General features: G+C 38.9%; 2 protein-coding genes across 3 annotated transcripts in view; one reads left to right on the forward strand and one right to left on the reverse strand.

The window, feature by feature from the left end:
- axl (AXL receptor tyrosine kinase) overlaps positions 1 to 13,939 on the forward strand; it is a 41,280-nt gene extending 27,341 nt beyond the window's left edge. Inside the window, exons 13-21 of one of the 2 annotated variants that reach the window (XR_013936893.1) lie at positions 581 to 676; positions 1,703 to 1,780; positions 2,133 to 2,225; positions 3,087 to 3,208; positions 5,869 to 5,978; positions 6,202 to 6,361; positions 7,549 to 7,685; positions 10,750 to 11,459; positions 11,542 to 13,939. Coding sequence is in view for 1 of the 2 variants with exons in the window: in XM_080508193.1 (XP_080364319.1) it covers positions 581 to 676; positions 1,703 to 1,780; positions 2,133 to 2,225; positions 3,087 to 3,208; positions 5,869 to 5,978; positions 6,202 to 6,361; positions 7,549 to 7,685; positions 10,750 to 11,209 (1,256 nt within the window). In the remaining variant the exon portion in view is untranslated. Of the gene's footprint in view, positions 1 to 580; positions 677 to 1,702; positions 1,781 to 2,132; positions 2,226 to 3,086; positions 3,209 to 5,868; positions 5,979 to 6,201; positions 6,362 to 7,548; positions 7,686 to 10,749 lie in introns of both variants that reach the window. The other variant, XM_080508193.1, reaches the window with a different exon arrangement.
- A 1,108-nt stretch (positions 13,940 to 15,047) lies between these two features.
- On the reverse strand, positions 15,048 to 22,568 carry LOC308139312 (galectin-4-like; the record flags this gene model as incomplete). Its single annotated transcript, XM_080508713.1, has 14 exons — positions 15,048 to 15,194; positions 15,268 to 15,433; positions 15,609 to 15,697; positions 16,439 to 16,468; positions 16,553 to 16,579; positions 16,661 to 16,696; positions 16,989 to 17,015; positions 17,113 to 17,148; positions 17,235 to 17,264; positions 17,980 to 18,021; positions 18,094 to 18,207; positions 20,165 to 20,369; positions 21,648 to 21,736; positions 22,527 to 22,568. 14 exons carry the CDS (start codon positions 22,566 to 22,568, stop codon positions 15,048 to 15,050), a joined length of 1,080 nt encoding a protein of 359 aa, XP_080364839.1.
- Between the last annotated feature and the right edge of the window lie 748 nt (positions 22,569 to 23,316).

Genomic DNA, 23,316 nt, shown 5'->3' on the forward strand with positions numbered 1-23,316 from the left:
ACTGTTCAATGTTCATAGTTCAGTATTTTTCTTATCAGTCTTATGTAGAGTTCATTTCATCCTTTTCTCCTACATTGGTTTCTTCTAATCTGAGTATGTATGTTACTTCTGGTTTTGATGTTTCCACTATTGTTAAACTCCACTGATTTTCTGACGGTGGTGTTTCCTTACCTGAATTCTTCGTTCTTGCAATTCCGCTCTGTAATATAAACTTTTTATCAGATATTTGTCATTCTGTGGGATAATGAGGCTTTTGGAGACCTTGTTTCCTGATATTTGCCTTAATTCCTTGCACTCGATTTCCCCCCCAAAATGTATGTTTTATACAATTTTGTTGGGTTTTACAAGCAGACTGACACGTCTCCTATTTAGTTACAGTTAGTTTTTCTCTTTCTTGTTAAAGTCCAGCTCTTTTTATTAACATTTTGATTCTGGCTCAGTGTCCCGTAGTGTGGTTTTGGAAAAGTAAAAGAGACTTCTCAGTAGAATCCAGCAATTTTTTTCTCCTCTGTTCTGCTTTTTTAATTGAAACATGTTGGCCTCCAAGCATCATTAAAATGGATTATTTTTTCCTCTCCAGTGAACAACCTGGGAATCAGCGACGAGCTGAAGCAGAAACTCCAAGATGTGATGGTGGACAGACATAAACTCACCCTGGGAAAGACCCTGGGAGAAGGTAATGCTTTGTTTGAAGACTAATATCACTTTCTCCTCCTTCAATAATTCGAACTTCCATGTTTTCTTTTTTGTTTTCTTTATGAGGACGATTCATGTGATACATATAACAGCAATCACATGACATCAGTTATGGTTGAACACTAACACCTCCGATTTCCTCACATAAAATTCAGAAAATTACCTGTTTTCAATTTTTTATTTTTTTATTTTCTCACTCATACCTAAAGGACAAATTGCAGTGATCAAGTTGCTGAATCCACAATGACAATGTTGTACAATAAGAATAGTTATAATATATAATGTGAAAATGTCCCACGGAAACTAGAAAAAGGCTCAAGATAAGTTCATAGCAGCTCCAGATGAAAATTCCTTTATGAAGTTATGCACTCTAGAGACAATACTCCTATATTGGCATTGTCAACATTATTATATTACTTATTAAGATTAAATATATGAGGTTATACTTCCAGTGACGTTCAGAACTTTAAAGAGGAGTTTCCCAATGCTTCTGACTGGAGGTAAAAGGGGAAGGGTGAAAATAAAAGAAGATTCAAAAATGATTGCAAAAAGCATTGTATGTAAGTTAAAAGTGAAACTTTTTTTCTTGAGTATTTCTTGAGTATGAGTCACCCTGATGGCTCATCACCTCACGGCCTTAGATGTGGAGTTCAAAACCCTGATTGTGACATGAAGGGTCAAGAAGTCAAAATACAACAACCTACTGTGGAGACGCCTCTAAACAGGAGACAAATAAAAGCCTACCGATTTCAGAGTCAGAGATCAGAAACGTGTTTATTCCCCGGTATAGTTTACAAAAATGTTGAGCACATCTCACATCCTGCATGTTACCTTTTACTTAAGCAGCAATGAGCACATTCATATCAAGGCGTAACCAGGACTCATCCAGCATCGCAATGCTTATTTTCCACTCAGCTGTGGTTGTTTTCCAGCGAACACACACAACCAGGCGTCACACCGTTTCATCCAACAGTGCATCTGTTTGTGTTTTGTTGCTTCTCCTCAGGGGAGTTCGGCTCGGTGATGGAGGGGCTTCTGACTCAGGAGGATTCTGCTCTCAAAGTTGCTGTCAAGACCATGAAAAGTGAGTAGACAGAAAAAGCACTCGGCCGTCGCCACAATGAGTCCCTTCATCTGTGGAACACAGGCCGTTTGATAGGCGACCCCATGGTTCAAATATTAACAAGAGGTCGGGGCAAAAGTCTCCGTTTTTGATCAGAAAACAGACAAAGACTGGGCTTGTAGCAACTATTGGCAGAAGAAAACGCTGACCGCACATCAACTGTAGTAAAGTCAATTGCATCAAAGCTGTTCCAGGAAGAAGGAAAAAAAAAAGACATTTCTGCCCGTTTCAGTCTGTGGTAAAGATGGTTTAATAAGTCTCATAAAAGTCTGATGATAAAGTTTGTTTCTCCTCCATGCCGTCTCCTCCTCAGTCGCCATCTGTACTCGCTCAGAGATGGAAGATTTCCTGCGCGAAGCCGCCTGCATGAAAGAGTTCGACCATCCCAACGTCATGAGGCTGCTGGGTGAGCAGTTGCTTTATCCTCGTTCACTCGGTTATTTAAGCGATAGACTTATGTGCACGTTACACAACAGAGGTGAAAAGCACACCACGTTTATGCTCAATACATTAAAAAGCAAGGCTGGAAATCTCACCACAAACATTTTTCATCTGACTTCTTTCTAAATAATTCAGTCCTCAAACTGATTTGATCATTTATATTGTGAGTACAGTATATTCCTCCACACAACAAACTCTACACTGAGATATCCTGGTACAGTTAGAGTACTAATAATAACTAGATCGTATCCATGATTTCTACATTGGCCACATTGGAATAATTACCCTGGTTGATCAGTGAGATCAGATAAGAAAGAAAGAAAAACTGATTTTCATGTGACGTTCTGGACGTGTCGCCACAATATGCATCTTGCATTGCATCGCTTAATATTACAGACTTCATAGTGGAGTAATTCATTTCTTTTCATCTCATTAAAGTGGATCAATCTTTATAAGTTGTTGCTCACAATAAAATTTTTGCTATGCTAGAGAAACAGTAGTACATTAAATACATTTACAGTGACTTTAACGTCACTATGCTCTTATTAGCTGATGACTGTTGTTTATGAAGTTATGAGGCTTGTTTTTCTTGAAGCAGCTTATTAATCAGCTCATTATGAAAACACATGAATGGAGAGAGAATATATGTTTTCCGAGCAAAAAGATAGATTTAATTTGCAACAAATTCTCATATATTGGTACATTTTTCTTCATGAGCGGAAGAAAAGTTGCTGATTTGTTTTCAGATGATGATTGATATCATGTGCATGAAGGGGCACAGAATCCACGCGGCCCGTGCGCACATTGACGTGAGGTGTTTTCTCAGGTGTGTGTCTGCAGACAGTGGAGAGCGAAGGTTACCCCTCCCCTGTGGTGATCCTGCCCTATATGAAACATGGAGACCTGCACAGCTATCTGCTGTACTCCAGACTGGGAGACTGTCCTGTGGTGAGTATGATCACAAAACAATTTAATAAATCACACAGTCAGCAGATGCACCCACGCAGACATACATGTACACACAGGGTGTTCTTCAAGTAGTTCCTGAGAAACGCTGAGCATGTTGGTGGTGTTCAAGTCACGCTTCAAAGGTTTACACAGGAGACACGTCAACTACAGATGAAGATAACTTTATACAAAGGATCACAGATAACGATGAACTACAACAGAGAACACTTAATTATACAAACCACCACCTACTGGGCTTGGAAAATGACGTTAAAACCGGACAATAATTTTTTTCTACAATATCAAGGACACCTGCTGTTACTACACAGAAGGACAATATAACCAGAAATTAAACACAGATGGCAGATTATAAATAATTCATTTCAATAGTAGAAGCCTCTATGCAAACTACAGCAATGTCAAAGAGTATTTAGGCAAATTCATTAAACCAGTCAAAATAGTTTAATATCTGAAGCCTGGATTAATGATGATAAAGGACTTTCATTTGAATTAGATAGGAATTTCATGATATAAAGAGAAAGAACAAGTGTGGAGGAGGAGTAGCTATATATATATAGAAAATTACGTGAACTAAAAGATAGTAGAGAATATGACAACTGCTATTGATAACATATTAGAATGCACAACAATAGAAATCTGTAAAGAAAAAAAGAAAAATGTGCTAATTAGCTTCTTATATAGAGCATCAGGCTCCAATGTGGAAGCATTAAAGCACTGGGTGGAAGATATGTTCTTATTTTTATTGGTGGTGATTTCAACATTGACATGCTGAATCCAAATAAGCACAAAGCAAATGATGAATTTATCATTAATTGTACTGTATGGGCCTGTATCCAAAAATGACCAGGCTAACATAACAGAATAACATAATAACATCCCATAGTTCCACGTTAATTAACAACATATTCACAATTACATAGAAAATAATACAGTGAGTGGAATATTGATCCCCCCAACACACACACACACACACACACACACACACACACACACTTACGCGCAGTTTCAACAGCTCAGAGGTTTATAAGTTCACGTTAACGCCCGTCAGCAAAATCAGATCCAAAGTTCAGCACATATGTAAAGTGTTTGTTGAGTACGACGCCGCCCCACACCTCCTTGGCAGCACTCATCGTGACATCATGAAAACACACTATGAGCGTTGCCTCTGCTGTCTTTCACACATATTAATTGATTAAGTGTTCTCTTGGAGTCGAGCGCAGCTTTACGCAATAAGTCCCCGAAGAGAGCTCTTGAGAAACACGGCTCTAATCGAAGCAGGATTCTTAGAGGATGTCGAAACATCTCACAGTCAGGCAAACCTTCAAGAATCACAGTGCTGCTGGACACAATCGTTCCCCCAGGAGGGAGGGAGCACTCAGTTCACTATGTTTAAAGGAAACATCAGGCCTCTGGCGCCCCCTACTGTGCAGAACATCCATTGCAGTCTTTACTTGGATAAGTTCAAGTACTGTATTCTCTTTAAAAAATGCTAATAACATGGCTGGTATCTATATCAAACACTTATTTTCGAATAACCCTAAAGGATATCTATTTAGCTGTCTATTCTAGTGTAGTCTAGTCTAGTCTATCCTCAAACAGGAAGATTTGGAAACCAATAATTGTTAATGTAACTTAATCACTATTAAATCACCTTCGGTCAGCTTCACTCATCAATGTTACCAACAGCTGTTTTCTTCCTTTCCCCTATAACTCTGAATTCTCTCATAGACGTCAATTAAAGGAAGGAAGGAGCCAGTTTGTAGACTGTAAGGAAGAGAAAGTACAGATATTTGTCTCCTTCAAATGTTGCAATATCCAACCCTTTCCCATCAACGCATTGTCTTTCTGAGTTGCCATTGAGTTGTTATGTAAAGGAACAGGAAATCCAATTAACTTGAGTGACACTGCCCACGATCCTGTAACAGAAATACAGTGATTCAAAATAAACACCAGTAAAATCTAACAATCAAAATAGCTGAAATATAAACTGCAGTTATCCATTTTCACTTCACAACAGAAAACTATTCAAGGCTTCCACATAAATATTAAACTAGTGTGAGGAGCAAAGTAGCAGTACTCGTACGAGTACTTTGTTACACTTTCCAAAATTTAATTCACAAAAATGGAGAAAAAACAACAACATTTGAACTTCACTTTAATTGTAAATTCTATGGAACTACAGTACAAAACAAATTATTAAAATGAATAGTTATAATTCCGACATTAGTCACAGTTATCAAAACAGCAGTAAGATAACATGAGATAAGATCAAATATACTGGGGAAATTCTTTCTGGACTCCACGGAGCTGCAGTTTCTTGGTGTAAAGATTATAAAACAGAATAAGAAAGGAGTCGACATTGAAAGTGCAGCAGAGACATAATTTGCATAGAAAAATATCGACATAATACAAACATATAAATATATACAGAGGGTAATATGGCAGTACTGCACTGACCCTATTTCACAGATTTAGCATTATTGTACCATGTAGTTTATTGCACTGCCAGTTATTGTTGGTTATTATTAAACTATTATTAAGTTAGATCGATGTTAGCGGGAATGACTTATTGTAGCAGTAGTTTTGTTGTCCATCTCCGAATTAATCAAACCTTATTGCCCCCCCGTGTTGCCCTGCAGTACCTACCGTCTCAGATGCTGGTGAAGTTCATGACCGACATTGCCCGGGGGATGGAGTACCTCAGCAGCAAGCACTTCATCCACAGAGATCTCGCCGCTCGCAACTGCATGTAAGCACAATCCCCGCTTCCACTTTTGTCTTTCTCACTTCCCCACGGTGTTCTGGTTGTGGGTTAAAAAAAAAAAGAAAGAAAAGAAAAACACTCTTCAGAAAGAACCTGCAGAACCGCTTGACTCTTTTTAAACTCTTTGCAGCTTTAGTTAGATTGAGTGTAAATAAACTGTTATTTTGCATTTTGGGGCAAAGTTTGAGCACTGAATTGTCTCCCTCAGGTTGAATGAGAACATGAACGTATGCGTGGCTGACTTCGGCCTCTCAAAGAAGATCTACAACGGAGACTACTACCGACAGGGCCGGATCTCCAAGATGCCTGTGAAATGGATTGCCATCGAGAGCTTAGCTGACCGCGTCTACACCACCAAGAGCGACGTGGTAAGTTTCATACCTCGGGTTTATAATTCCTCCACAGAAGAGTTAAGATCGGTCAAATTTGGATCTTCTTTTTCTTCATTCGTCTACCTTCGTTGCATTGATTTCAGTTAATTCAGTTCCATTTTCATGAAGTGGATTTCTGACACGATCAGTTCAGTTCTGAGATAAAGTCCAAATGAATTGTAGATCATCACACCAGCATACAGACACAGAGACAAACAATATACAGTTTACACAATTCTATATGTTTTAAATTGCAGATTTTCTTCATGTCTATTGCACATTTCACCACGATTTTCCACCATTAATGTTATTCAGCCATTCATACGTCCTCACACACCTCAGTCATTTGTTATCTTTTAATAAATGACTGAATAAAGTTGGAAAAAAAACATCTAAAATATATATAAAAACATTACATCACTTTATTAGTGGACAAAAGAACCTTTTAATTACTTGACAAACCTGCGTGTGAACCTACATTTACTTGTCTTCTCAATATGAACATATTTTACGTGCTGGTTTTAAGTTGTTTTTATGCTAAAGACGCCTGAAATCGCACCTCAGGGGATTAATAAAGTGACTGAATTAAATTGAGCTAAATTAAAGTGAAGATGGCTGGTTTAGAGCAGAATATAAGAAAACAAAATACTTGGTGCATGATACAGGAAGCAGCAGTATATAAACTGATTCACCTGCAGCTGAGTGAAGATCAAGAAGCTCAATGAGGGTCTCGCGTAAGAGCTTTTTTACGGAAAAGTTTGAGTTTGTTGTTGATTCAGTGGGGGAATATGAACTGTATTTACATTTTAAAGCTGATATATAGCCTCATGAGGGCGGGATTATGATGCAATCAGTTGTAATTCCCACTGATATATACAGAAATACACCAACATCTGTGACAGAGATCCGCTGTAACAGCTGGTAAAATCATTGCAGGCATGTTTTATGATAGTTTCCACACACATGTTGATACACTGGGAGCATAAAAAAAAAAAGTGCATTCTTCAGCACGTGTTGAAATAGGATGTCGAGAAATCCCTGGACAAACATGGCGCTCACATTTTCCCACCGACTGCATGTATTTGACCAGTACAGGTGTTTGACTCTTGACGTGTGCGAAGGAAAGAAAGATTAGTGAATCTTTCCCCCGCTCCCCCATCCCTCCCTGCGTTTTTCTCTCTCAGTGGTCATTTGGAGTCACCATGTGGGAAATCGCCACAAGGGGCCAGACGCCGTACCCCGGGGTGGAAAACAGTGAGATTTACGATTACCTGAGGCAGGGGAACCGTCTCAAACAACCTCCAGACTGTCTGGACAGCATGTAAGTGACGATCTTTACACTAAATCACCCTTCGCTGATCATGACATGGTTTTATGATAAATAACCTGCAGGAAAGACTTCAGATAAAGTACTTTTCAGGCTTCCCCAGTTACTAAGTGAAGTATATAAACCACTGATTAATAAGCCGAAAACGAATTGGAAAAAGTTGCTCAAAGGTGTAGTGGTAATGTGTCTGAGCTGACAGTGAGAAAAGTCCAAGTTTAAGTCCCGCTTTGGGGCTTTTCTGTGCAAAGTTTGGAATTTCTATGTGTACTATGATTTCATCCCACAGTCCAAAAACATAAGCATTGCAGTGAGCAATCCCTCTGGAATTATATCTGTGCAGAATCACTACTGGTTGCTGTTGTGCAGTGTGCGGCACCCAAACAACAACAACAACAACAACAACTAAAAAACAGGTTGATGCATAGCAGCCTCCATAGCAAACGTGGAGATCAGCTGCAGCTGTGCTTACAATCAGCAGCTGGATTCAGTCAGAGATCACTCAGCCACTTGAAATGAGTTATGAGCAATAAAACTCAACGTTGAAACAGAGTGTTGTTAAGTGCATTTTAAGAGGGCTGAGCTAAACCACCAACTATGGATGAACCAGAAGGAATGCAACAGTATTGAAATGTGAAGAAACAGAAGAAGCCGCTTTAAACACAGCGATTTACCAACTGATGCAAATGCAGCAGGAAGGGATGTAATAATCGATGCCAGTTTACAGTTTTCCCTCAAACTAAGACCATGTGTGTTCCCATTCTTCTTTTCCCCTTCTTCTCAGCTGGTTTTCCCACATACACATGCAGTAAATGCTACAAAAACTGTTTTTGCCTTAAAGCCACAAAATGTGTGTTTTATGAAGTTCATGGACTGCAATTGCAAATTCCTTTTTTAATCTCTGGCGAATATTCATTATTATTATCTATTCTGCTATTAGGTCAAAGGAATAATTAGTTATCTTATAGTTGGAGGCAGAGGAAGCTTTCGACCAGATAGAATGGCTTTGTCTTTTTCAAACCTTGATGAATTCATCTCATTGATCAAACGTTTGCCTTGTAATCCTAAAGCTCAAATACTCACTAATCAAACATTGTCTTGACGGTTCACCCTGCACAGGGGAACAAAGCAGAGAATAACTAGAGAATACACTTCACTGTTTAAGTTAAATTTTACTCTATTAATCTCAAAATTGAAAACTAATATATAGTTCTGGAAGACGCTCCCAATATCTTTAGTTGGCAGACTAAATGCAATTTAAAATAGATCGATAGATAGATAGATAATTACTTTATTCATCCCCGAAGGGAAATTGTCTTGTTGCAGCAATCTGGTACATACGAATATTATAAAATACAATAGAATAGTAATAAAAGTAAGAAATAAAAATACAAAAATATCTGGGTATAAGACATAAAGTAAAGCACAGAACGGAACATGGGCACTTAGAAATAAGCACGAGATAAAAGCAAGATAAATAAATAGTAAGGTGCAGTGGCAGAGCCATTAGAAGTAGGAATTATGTAATAATAATAACAATAATACAGATAATAACAGTGTGAAATAGTGTATAATAGTGTATAATACTCGTGTATAGTACTACTAATAATGGTAGCAATAATATAACAATAACAATATGGTAGCAATAAAATAACAATAACAACAATATATATATATATATATATATATATATATATATATATTTTATATATATATTATATATTTTGTATATATATATATATATATATATATATATCAGTAATAATAATAAAAATAATAATAATACCAATAGTAATAGTGTACTTGCACATGTATAAATATATGTATATGTACATGCAATATGCAATATGAAATATGAAATATATGATATAATATAAGTATCAATGTAATTTAGTCCAGGTGGTGATGATTGAGGCTCTGACGGAGGTAGAAGAGTTAAAAAGTTTTCTTACCTCAGTTGCTCTACTTATTTTGAAACATTCCTCTGTCTCTCTACAAATCATTTTTTAAACAGTTAAATTCAATTATAGTACCTTTTCCGTGGGATTAAGAAACGCATGGAATTAGCAAGAACCATCTGTGCAAATCTGGAAAGGAGGGAGGCTTGTCATTACCAGCCTTCTTACGACACCGCCAAACTGGCTCGGTCCGGAGAAATGGCACATCTATCCTGAGATCTCCTCCACACAGATGCTTCGTCGCAAACGATACTCTTCTACGCAGTTTTGCGTTGTTCCCCAAAGTTCAGAACTACCGGATACATATTTTTTTAGAATACTATCTGAAATCCTGAAAACTCAACTAGTTCCTGACCTAAAGATGATCGTTCTAGGAATGTCAGACACCGGAACCCTAAACAATTTTAAACAATGTTTTCTTTCTTACGGCATTATCACCGAAAATAAATTGATGTGATTGTATACTTACAGTGTGTGTTTATATACTGCCGGAAAATGCTCTAATAAAAACATTTGAATATTTAATTTAATTTTTTATTTTATGTTATTGAATACGAGATATAAATACTAAATTGCGAGAAGTAAATTACTTACAGCAGGACCAGTCACAGATTTCCGGTGTCCGCCAAAGGTTGACCTGGATTCAGCAAAAAAAGAGAAAAGAAAAAGTTTGCGGATCTCCAAAATTCAATGGAATCTTCCAGGACCTCATCTATATCTCTGGTGAAACTTTCAATAAAATCTGTGCAGTAGTTTTGACGTAATCTTGCTCACAGACGTACAGGTAAATATACGCAAGTCATTTTATTACAATGCAACTGGTGGAATTATCTGTTCATACAACAAGTCAATTTTACTTGATGAGAAATCTTGAAATAAGGTTTTTCAATCTTGATTTAACATTATATTGTAGAATTAAGGACTAAAAATCATCTATTATGTCGAGAAATAAGATTTCAAAACATTCCAAGTGTCAAACGATGTGCAGTGAGTCACAGAACGCAGAAGCATGCAATGAAGATTGATTGTGGTCAAGTGTTCAGATTGTTAAGCTTGTATCTGTAACATTGGACGCATTATTAACGAGCCTTTGTCCTCTCCAGCTACGCGCTCATGTTCTCCTGCTGGCTGTTGAGTCCAAAGGACCGTCCGTCGTTTGAGTCCCTGCGCTGCGAGCTGGAGAAAGCCCTGGACGATCTACCGGACCCGCAGGATCCCGACGAGATTCTGTACGTCAACATGGACGAGCCGTCCATGGAGCTCGGGGCCGTCGGCGGCCGGGACCCCCTCGGGGTTTCGTCCCCACTCTGCCTGAAAGGCCTGGACTCCGTGACCACGGTGGAGGTCCACCACCCCAACCGCTACGTCCTCTGTCCCCAGCACGACACCAGCCGAGCGCTCTCCGACTCCCTGGAGAGCCTGGACATGCCGGTGTCGTCCTCCACGGCCACTCTGCCTCTGCAGCCGTCCTGCCACTCCACGCCCAACCCCACTCCGGCCCCCACCCCCACAGTGGAGCTGCTGGACGACAGGGACGGATCCAGAAAAGTGCCCTGGCAGTGACGGATTCAAAAGCACAAAGCAAAAAGACAAGACCGGTCATGGCCAAAGCGTACGATCCCGTCCCCAGTCCCAGAGCGAGATCCGGCTGTCAGAAACTCTCAAGTGCCTCTTCATGTTTTGCACAGACACACAGCCGAAAGCATTCCAGCGAAGTGAAGGATCGGGACACTTTCTCTCTCTTTGTCTCTTTGTCTCTTTCTCTCTTTGAAGACCAGGAGGCGCTCTGTTACAGCCGACCACTGAGACTGAAGTAAACACTCCGCAGCACAATCAGCACGTTCCCAGTGGTTCTATCAATAAGCAATAATAAAAAGACTTTTCTGTACCCGCAGACAGCAGAGCGATTAAACTAGAAAGAGACAAACCCTCTGTGAAAACCAGCTCAGATGCTGCCAGACTGAACCCACAGAGCAACCCAGACGCTCGAACTGCAGCTCGTGGTCGCGAGCAACATCCTCACTCCAACAGCCAACTCCTGCTGTGAAAGCCAATCTCACTTTAACTCAAAACAACTCTGGTGCAGGTACATTAAATATCCATGCCTGCAGTGCTTTTGATGCTTTTCTGCATTTCCAAAACAGTTTGTAACCTTGTATCTACCACAGTCATTCACATCTTTTATGCTGACGTTAACTATACCGACGTGCGCTTGAAGCCAGGGGACCACAACACAACTGTGAACAACAAGAGAAGCTCAATCTGGGAGAGGAAACTGTTCCCACATGGAGAAACTCTCCTCTTTGTGCAGATAAGGTCAAAAATAACAAGCCGAATAACCTTCAATTTTAACCTGCTGCCTCATCCTCATTCTCAAGCTTATAAAGAGTCGCTGTTGGTGGAAAGTCTCAAAGTCACAGTTTTTTATTAAGTTTGATTCTGGTTATTTTTTTACTTAAATATGATGGGTTTTGTTTCCCCATTGGAGTTGGGAGAAAATACAAGCATACAGTTGTTTTCACAACAGCAATATGGAATTTAACATTTTTAAGAAAATGTGGATATGCAAAGTACACATTGGTATTTCGAGCTGAAGATCAGCGGTGCAGGCCTGAGTTTGGGGGATGAGAGGAAACCATCATATCACATCATTTAATGTAACTCTTTTGGAGATGAATTGAATTTGAGAAAAATTATGTTTCAGTCCAAGTCTAGCAGTTACAGCAGTAGCAGACGATAAAAGAAGACAACTTGAAGCTTCGAACAAGCGCAGAAAGTCATTTTATGGAGGCCAACAGATGTTAGTGGGGATGTCGTTGTGAAAAACAGCAGGAATTCAACCAAAAATGACTTGGAGTGAGTTACGGGGAGGTGGGAGGAGGCACTGGGCCTCAAGATCTGTGAATCAGAGCTCCATCTAACACACTAACATCCTGTTGGAATCCAGACAGTCAGATTCTTCTCCCCAGGAGTCTTTCCCTGCGAGTTGTGATTTTAAAGCACAGTGATCCATTTCCAAGTGTTTTTTCACTGACGGGTTCACTGGACGAGTCCTGATTCAAGTGATCTGCACGTCTTTGGTGTTTCTCAGGAATCTGAGACGTTGTTCTGCAGGGACGGAGGTACGAGAGGATTTAAACGATCTCCAGAGGTACAGGTGGACTGAGTGTACGTACTTACGTGATGGAGTTACCCAAAAACACACACATGATGGGATGAACTCTTTACTTTTGCTTTTTGTCTCAAGCACAGTGTTGTTACACCTTTTTATAATGCTGATTTTTGTATTTCTCCAACTTTGCACTAATGTTTTTGCATCAGTTTGTTTATAGTTTGTATCTCGTTTATGTTTTCTTTTTAAAATGTCCTCTGTACATTATTCTCCATCACCATTTTCATGTTTAATTCGACAACTTGCATGTTCATAACGGTCGAGGAGAAAAACATCACAGAGCAGAGAGTTTTTCTCTTTTCTATAAATGAGCACAGACTTGGAGACGAGGTAAAGATGCGTAACCTCATCATCTGACATCACGAAGCCGGGAAATTTCACGCAGAGGTTCAGCACTGTAAATAGAAGTCTGTTAGGAGGAGCACTCAGTGGCTGGAAATGTTAGTGAAGATCTCCCAACTTCACCAGCTGCGACTTTGAATCATGCAAGCACTTATTTCTATATGTATTTCGCTGCTTTAGTGAATGGACTTCATCATATTCCTGCACATGTTTATTTGGGAAGGGGACAGAGTTTAAATCGTGGTGCTGTAGTTATTGTACATTAAAGGAACGCTTACAGACAGCGTTACTGAAAAATCCTGTACATGTGCACTACCTTGGGTACTTTACACTCGGAGAGATTCCCAATGTGTTTGTGAGCCACAGACAGTGGTGTGAGACAGAGCCACTATTCAACTGTTGCATCACTTCAAACACACACACGCGCACACAAACACACACACACACACACACACACACACCTCGTTGTGTCATAACTGTGTTTGGAGCATTTTTCTAAAAACATCTTCCAATCAGCAAAAGCAGCACAAGCTCTTTGCAATACACTTCAAGCAGCCAGGAACATCAGCATTTCACCGCCGTATCAAGTGCCTTTATTGAGCCAGTATTGTGCATTGCAGTGGATGTGTGTGTATAGATTGTGGTTCTCCATTTATTTTCTTTACCTGGGAGAAGATTGTACCATAACTGCCTTTATATATTGTCACTGCCATGATTTGTAAACAGATTTTTTTTTATACAATACCCACAGTATTTTGCAATAGAAATAAAGATGTACATGTAAGAGTGAAGTCTCCTCCCGAGCTTTGATTTATGAAACATGACGTCAGGACGGATACGATCAGCTACGATGCTTTTGGAGATGGATTTTTATCCCTACATGCAGTGAAAATAATTAAGGAGGGCAGATTCCCCTCTTCACATTTGTTGGAAGAATTCACAAGATACTTGATTCGTCCTCTATATTATACGAATTATTGAGTCTATAATATCAACCACACGTCACATTTATTTGTAATTGTATTTATTTAGAATTTGATTGAGTTGGAAGTTATTTTTCACCCTACCACAGTTCATATTTAATCAAGTGGGCTTCTTATAAGTGATTATAAATGTTCATTCAGATGGAAATTTGGAAAGTTATCTGTTGGGATTATGCAATTTCCAAGTTACAACAATAACAGGGTCTAAAACGCTGCCCCATAAAATTCTTAACCTGACAACATGATTGTTGCCTTCAAAAGCCAATACATGTATGAACTCAAGTTTATAAATTAAATAGTATGCATAGACTACTCTTAGATGTATACAAATGATACAGTTATGTTGCAGCTGGTTAGCTCCATACATCAAAATGATGAAATCGCTTTTCACTTTAACTACCGTTGGATTCAATCCCTCAGGAACTTCCAACTTTCCCATCATTAATGCAAGTCAGACGAAGCACAAGCACCAGTTCAAAATGTTACATAACTCAAATTGTAGTTGCTGCTATGAATGATGGGCTATGTGAGCTCTTTTGTTTCCATGGAGACAGAGGAGACATTTGTGGCTTGCGTTTGAAGGAGTTAGGAGGGTCATGTTGCACCGAGACTGATATCATCAGACTTTGACTGCCACTTCTAAAAAAAAAGAAATCTAAAAATGCACTGTCTAAATTAAACTAAATTAAAAACTCTCTCTGTGTGTGAACTCTGCGATGGACCTGTCCTGGTTAACCTGCCCTCAATGTCGATGGAATTATCACTAGGCCTCATTAAAAGAAGCTGCTGTTCATAGATTTATTAATTCAGTTAACCAGGTATAAACAATAGAGCAGATGGGAAGCATTAAGAGATAAAGCATGAGAGACCATCGATCAATTGGCAGTGTTATAGCAGGTCCGTCTCAGAAGTGGATGTAGGAGATCTGCACGTCGCCTTCTATCTCCAGCAGGTCGATATCGCTGAAGGACTGCAGGCGGTGGAAGAAGTCGAACAAGTGCTGGCCGTTCACAAACACCTTGAATCTCTGGTTTCCACAGCGAATCGACATCTGGGAGACACGGAGAGCCCAGTCAAACCACTGCATAATATCCAAAACACACAGAAATACCGCAAAGTCTCACGTCAAAGTATTGTCCATCCTTGAAGGGGTTCATGCTGAGCTGCCGGTCCTCCTGGCCCCAGCTGCCTCCGATCATGCTGTTTCTCACCACGATGCCCTGCTTCACTCGGGGGTTCATGTGGAAGGCGATGTCCCGAGATCGACTCACCTTGAAGTTGATGCTCAATCTGCACCAACAAAACTGCGTTACAATCTGAACATGACGACAAGAAAGAGTCTCTACTGTGTTGCATTGGAGACTTGTATGTTAGAGGTGAATCGTTCTTACTGCAGTGAGCTACTCTGTATGGAACTGATTCTATTACAATACTTTTTTTTAAATGAACCACAATAAACACGTACCCATTTGCTCCATGGGACACCATGCCTCGGATGATGATGGTCCTCTTAGGGAACATCCCTCCTGGGATCATGTTGGAGTACGGCACAGGCTGGAAACACACGTCACAAAGGAAATACGACAACAAAGTGAATTATGGGTATTTTTATGAGAAAACTCACACAGAAAATAAACCTGAGCGACGTGGTCAGTATTGTACATGTTAAATAAGTGTTGTACAATGAATATAAAGCATATTAAATAGGAAAATTAATACAAGACTTACATGCACTGAGTACCTCAAAATGTATTTAAAATCATGTTATTGAGGATACTGAAGAATATATGGATATATAATGCAACCATTTCACATTATAGGAGTGTTTTATACACATAAATAGGAGAGGAAATGTTCAAAATAAGATCCAAAAGAGAAGTTTGCATTCAAGGGTGCAACGAGGGAGGGTGTTTTCCAATATTCTTTAATTGCTGCTGAACACACCCAGTAACCAGCGTCAGGTGATTGGAGTGTCTGGGAGAGATTGAAGTTAACAACATATTTGGAAATGTGCCTCAGCCAATTCAGATTCCGATCGTTGTGTGCAAAGATCTTATAATCCATTTGAAATGTATCTGAAGTGCAAGGCCACTAAAACTGGACTAACATGCTCTCCAACCTTAGTTCTTTTTAACCGTCAATCCAATAAGTGAAACGTGACAATCAAAGCTTGGATCTGAATCTCCTATAACCCAAAGAGGTGTGACCTCAAATGGACTTTTGGTACCAAATTATTAACGTTCACTTTTTTTCACTGATTAAACTTCACTTTAGTGTGACACCAACTGTACTCACGGGGTTGTAGACTGGCTGTCCACCCATACTCTGGAGGTAGAATCAAAACAATAGAAGAAGGCTGAAGTCAAAACACAAAATGTTTCAGTTTTATTGAAGATGTAGTCATCTCACCGGTAAGTGTGATCCGGGGTATCCTCCCTTTCAAACAGACAAATGTGATTAAACACAAAGATAAATACATCTTACCAGTGAAATATAAGTTATAATATGATTTGTTACCGCTGTGCCACCTCCCATGCCTCCTGGATATCCACCCTGTGAAGAAAAATTTTTGAAAAATTAAAATACAGAATCAGATGACGATAATATATATGATTACAAAATGTTGTCATCTTTTATTATTTCTCCATAAATATCACAGTTGAAATTGTATAAATGGTTAATTTATACAATATACAATAATGGTTAAAGAGAAATTGGAAAACAAAACTGACAACACTATAAATGTCTCAATTATTTATATATATATATATATATAATAACATTTTTGAGATGTACATGTACATGAGATGTTTTGTACAGAACATGAAACAAAGAATTAATTTACCCCCATGTCTCCTCCTGGATATCCACCCTGATGGAAAATAAAAAATTGTTTGATGTGATGTTTAATTTATAATAATTTGTTATAATCTGATCCAAATGTCAAAATAAACAAAAATTAGACTTACTCCCATTCCTCCTCCCATCCCGCCAGGGTATCCTCCCTGTACGCAGGAAAACACCTTTATTACATAATCCTTCTATTAATGTGATATTTATTACAAACTGCGAGCAAAAAGACAAAGCTCACCCCAGAACAACCTCCTGGATACTGTCCTTGCTGAAAGGGGGAAGAGCAGGAGGTGTGTGAGTGTCAGTGTGTGTGTGTGTGTGTGTGTGTGTGGGGGGGGGGGGGGGGGGGGGGGGGGTTGAAAGTGGAATTCAAAGTGATTCAAATGTCACAACAACAACGACAACAAAATAACACAGACATACTGATACATTGAAAAGTGTATAAGTAAAAATGTGCAAATTCAAGCAAACAACGCAAGCCTACTGTACACACACACACACACACACACACACACACACACACACACACACACGCAAGCATGCACACAAACACACACACGCACACAGGTTTTCACTCAGCCAGTTCTTACTACTGTCTACCTGTTTTTTTCTTTTGATTCTCACAAACTTTTTGGAAATATTATTCTTTGATCTTGTAATTCATATTTCGGTGACATGTGGAACTACTGTGATAACTAAATTGCAAGTGTATTGTCTTGTCTTGTCTTACTCACTCCCATGTTTCCTCCCATCCCTCCTCCTGTTCCAGCCTGAAAACAAATCGAAAGAGAAAATGTTATGTACATTAACTAGATAATGTGCAGTGTTGTTGGACACGTCAGTGTTTTATCAGAGCAGATTAGTAAGACAAGCAATGACATAAATGTAAGACATCTGTGTTTGCTTGATAACGTAAAACATTCAAACTCAGCAAAAATGAAACAAACTGAAGCTTTTAGCTTTTAATAATTATTTATACTCACTCCCATTCCTCCGGGATACTGATTCATGCCTCCCCCTGCCCCCTGGCACACACACAGAAATCCTCATTGTCATTTCGAAGCACCAAGCAGCATGTGGAGGAGTTCAACACTCACCCCGATCACATTGATAGTCTGGATGGAAACGTCTCCTCCGATCTGCATCGCACGGATTCTCTCCACAGGCAGACGATGTGGGAAGGTGTAGAAGTCTTTTCCATTCACTTTAATCTGCAAGGAAACAACTTCCTTAAATTATAGATCCTCCTGACTACCGGTAGTTCAAATTTGTCCTCTGTGTTGGACACTTTTAAACCTGGTTCTCTCACCCACTGCATCTCACTACAGTAAAATGACTCATATTGGTACAGAGGACATTAAAAATATTTTCAGTATTCTAATTACCTTGCAAATGTTAGGCAATTAAAAAAAAAAATTGTGATCAGATAACTTTTTTTCTCCTGGTAGTCAGGGGGCTACACCTTTAAACAATATAATTTCATACAATGTTAACGCAGGTTAAGGGAAAAATAAGAAATCTCTTTTAGGATTTCAAATGTATTTAAGTCCCGTATTATAAGGCGCACCTAAATACCTCTAATTTTCTCAAAAGCTGCCAGTGCGCCTTATAACCCGGTGCGCCTTATATATGGAAAAAATGTTCTACTCAAGGCTTCTATTTGAAAACCGAACAACCAGAAGCTTTTATTTTGACAACCAATTTCGCTACCGGATCTTCAGAGCGGACGACACTCCACACAACACATTCATCACTCATGGTTGCACACCAACATTCTAACAAACCAAAATAAACTAGATGAAATAATTACTCCCTAAAGTGGGGAACAAAAACACAACATAAACACAATCAACACAACACCAAGCCCATCAACAACCCACAATAACCTCCAACAACACAAAACATGAATTCCCATCATGCCTTGCATCCTGAGCTCCTCAGTGCAGCCGATAGCTGCAATGAATTATGGGAGTTTCTGTTTGTGGTGTTTTAAATGCAATTATTGGGGGTTATATTTGGTTTGTGGTGTCGGTAATAATTGTGTTGTGTTGTGTTTTTGTTGCTTAGTTCATGTAGTTTAGTTTATTAGTTGTAAGTTGTCAACCAGCAGTGAAGAAGGTTTTGTGTGTAGTGTCCTCCTGGCATAGGCTGCAGGTAGGACTATCAAAATAAAGTGTGTGCACCTCTCTGGGTGTTACAATCAGTGGAAAATGTAACCTAATGGCTTTGAGCTATAAAGGTTGCTGATCACTGGTCTATTCCATGCGCCTTATAATGCAGTACACCTTATATATGAACAAAGTTGTGATTAAGGCAATCAATGTAGGTGTGCCTTATAGTGTGGAAAATATGGTACTTTGATTAAAGTACAAGGTTAAATTACTATTTTTAGTAGTAACTAATAATTTTGAAAGAACTAATGAGTAAGTGTAATCAAATAGTAGATAGGGCTAGCTAGCTATTGAATACTCAGCTATTAATTCTACTTAAAAGCCAGCATTCAATTCAGTTCAATTCAATTCAATTCAATTTAAAATCTTCACGTTTATGTCCCATTTTTCAGACAAATATTAAAGTATATGAAAAATACCCTCAGGTAATTTGAGGTTTGACGAAATGAAGATCTAAAGCAGGAGTTTTGTCTCCAATTGGGTAGATTAATGAATAAGGTTTGAACATGAATTAAAATTGTGATTGTAATAGTGTTGTAATGAATTATGAATTTCTGAATTATAGAAAAGAAGGAGGTTGGATTATAGAAGTTGTACTTAAGTATGAGTAACATTGCATACTTACATATTTTACCATTGCCTAAGGTGAAAATCCTATAGTACAAGAATAGGGTTGCCACACTACCTCTTTATGGTAATGTCATGACAGAGTATAGTAATCAAGTATTTGATAGTATAGAACTGTTTTGACAGGGAGAATTTGACATTTTCTTCCATTTGAACACACAGACTCCAGCGCTCATCCTCCAAATGCATGTTTCTTAGTAATATGGTTCGATTAGTCAGGGTAAGAGTGAGACTTTTCAACATCATCAGAATTATTGCTAAGAATCATTGTTACAATGGAACTGTAAGTAACATGAATCTAAAAAAAAAGAAAATCAGCAGAAGTTCAGTGTTCCAGATGAAAATGTTTGTACGGTGAGTTTGTTCTGACCTGGAAGCCGTGAGAAGTGATCATGATCGCCATTTCAAAGTCCCGGCCTTTGGAGAATGGCATCCTGCGGACTTTGTCCTCAGAGTCCCACGAATTATTCTGGCGAGTGTTGAACACCACTTTGTCCCATCCGTCAAAGCGAGGATTGAAGTGCAGGGCGACGTCGCTGGATTCAGACTCTCCACAGAGGAGGTTGACAAAAAACCTGCCAGGTTTGGGCAAAAGACGTGGATTATTCAGTCCTGCTGGAACTGATGTAGTCCATGGGCCAGAGGGCAATAAGGTACCATCTGGGTGGGCAAAGCCTACTGTGTATTTTCTGAAAGCTAACAGTCTCAGGTGTCTGAAAATGCATGAGAACATTTTCAACTTGGCAGCTTTTAGAAATTACAGTTCGGCAAAGATCAGAAATTGTGAAACAAATATGGCAAACTGAAAATGTAAAATTGCAATAGCTCAGCATACAAAAGTGATATACATTTGAAATAAAGGCCTACTTATAGATTATTTGATATGGGGAATTCATTGATGGCGCTCTATCATGAAAGGTCAAGGGCAATGTCAAAAAAACGCGCTAGATTAAGGATATGATTTAATTTAACACACTCTCGAGACCACCACATACATCTAACAGTTGCCAACATAATGTAATCTTGAAGGCCAGGCTATGGGCTTTCAGGAAATGTGTAATATTGCAATTTCCGATCTTTGCCAAGCTGTAATTTCTAAAAGATAACAAGTTGAAAAGGTATTTTAAGACACCTGACACTGTTAGCTTTCAGAAAATATATGGCAGGCTTGGCCCACCCAGGTGGTAAAACTTTGTAAAAAATTGGCCTTTGGTCCATAAACTAATAAGTTACTGCAGTGTCGAAGAAAAGCAAACAGTGCAGGTGCGGCAAAGTACAGGAAGATAAAAAAAAAAGTCCCCCCGAACAAAGGAGCCTAAGATGGAGTGAAACAGTCAGGTATGGGAAGTGTGTGCTTTGTCTTGGAACAGCTTGTAAAAGCATTTTTAAAAAACTGAAACATGGTTATTTTAACAAAGAAGAGGTGCAACATTGTAAACGTGGCGGGTCTCCATTGACACCCACCAGTGTAAAGAAAGCAGCTTCACTCTGATGTGAAAGAACCTAAATGGAGCTTTAAAACATGCATGTGCACCAATCAGCCAGAACATTATGACCACTTAAAGTCAAGTCAATACTACCTCTGTTACAGGTGAATTTTACATTTTTTGATCTTCACTGTTGAGGTACTACATAGAGAAATCAAGTGCAAGTGTGACGATTTCGAAAGAATTTGACATTGACTGGATCAGAAAATCTCTAAAACTGCAGCTCTTGTGGGGTGTCACTGGTCAATATCCATCAAACGAGGTTAGAAGTACCAGCTCTTGCTGATGGGAAAACACTGTGAAGCTTCAAACACATTAAGTTATCAAATAGTGAGATGTTGGAGCTGTTTTTCTTTCCAAACTGACCTGGTCATGTTTTCAGGAGTGGAGCCCTGAAGGTAGATGGACGAACCTTCCCTCAGACCCCCATAGATCGGCCCCAGGTAGGGGATAGTCTGGAATCAACAACAATAAACATCATCAGTGTAGGTTAGACACATCAGGAAATCGTAGTCACGTAGATTACTAATCGATGGCACGCCGCTCAAAATGTAAAGTTTTACAGCTTCAAAAATGCAGCATTTTGTTTGTCAGTTCAGTTCCTGTTATGATGAAGATTCAATAGATTCATAATGGGGGTCCTCATGCAACCATTTCTAATTGTGTCAGCATTGCAAATGTTGGAAATGTTACATAACTGTGCTGAAGTACTGTCGGCTGGTGATTTTTCAATACTGTCATAATGTGGATTTATCCTATATTCATATGGTTATAGTATAGTACAAATTATTTGTGTAAAGTAGTTAAAATGTAGGTAGTGACTAGGTTTCGGAGGGTATTTGATATTTCTTGCATCATAAGTTGATCTTTACGTCTGTGAAGATTCAATGAACACTCTAAGTACTTTCACTGAATGGTACTGAGGTCAGCTACAATCTCTCCTTCAGACCATACTTTTATAATTCAGAGAAAAAGACATTAACACAGCATTTTCACTTCATAATGTCTTTGTTTGGTTTCGACATGATGTAAATTGAAATATATTCTAATGTAATATAATACATCTTTTATCAGCAGGAAGTAAGAATAAATTCAATAAATAAATTAAGCTGGCAGAAATTGATGACAAGTGGTATTAATTTGATGCTGTTCTAAAACACATTACTAATGATGCTGGATGGAAGGAAAACATATTAATCATGTTACATAGTTAGCAGTGCAAATGGACTTATTTTGAATACTTACAGGGTTGTAGACTGGCTGATAACCTGGAGGAGCGACAAACATGGCAGCAGTTGGTGAACTGGACCCAGAGACATGAACTCTGCTTTATGTCTCATTTTATACTGGAGTGATGGAGGAGCAGGGTGGAGAACCTGCATCACACTGTTTACTTTACTGGAGGGGCCAAATCACCGAATCACCTTTGGCCCAACAGAGCTCTGTGTGTGTGTGTGTGTGTGTGTGTGTGTGTGTGTGTGTGTGTGTGTGTGTGTGTGTGTGTGTGTGTGTGTGTGTGTGTGTGTGTGTGTGTGTGTGTGTGTGTGTGTGAGTGCAACCAAGAGAAATTTTCATGTATTAAGTATTAAAATAGAGAATGATATCCAAAGATGTTGATCTAAAACTGTATCATATAATGCATTTAGAAAGTTTCAATAACAATTGAGAATAAGAAGCATTTAATTACATTTTGAGTAAAGTTTGTGTATATGATTTTATCTATTTCACCCTTTTACTCAACATATTTTGACTTTTTTTCACTTATTTTTTTAATTGATCTGTTTCAACCATTTGGGCTCTTTTTAGTCGAGTCGAATCAATCCACCGAAGGCAAATAGAAACGCGAGCAGCACTTGTCTTGCTCTGAGGAAACTTTGTGTAACTTTATAGTTACAGACGTGATGAAAGGAGGTTGCAGGTTGATCCTCTGGAGAGCAAACACACACTGGGAGGGTTTGTAGACAAACACACGGCAGAACTCTGAGAACAAAAGCTGCTAAGGTGAAACTTGGGTGTTTCCAACAGCCGAGTTCTC

The sequence above is a fragment of the Blennius ocellaris genome (assembly GCF_963422515.1).
Source record: "Blennius ocellaris genome assembly, chromosome: 2".
Lineage (NCBI taxonomy): Eukaryota > Metazoa > Chordata > Actinopteri > Blenniiformes > Blenniidae > Blennius > Blennius ocellaris.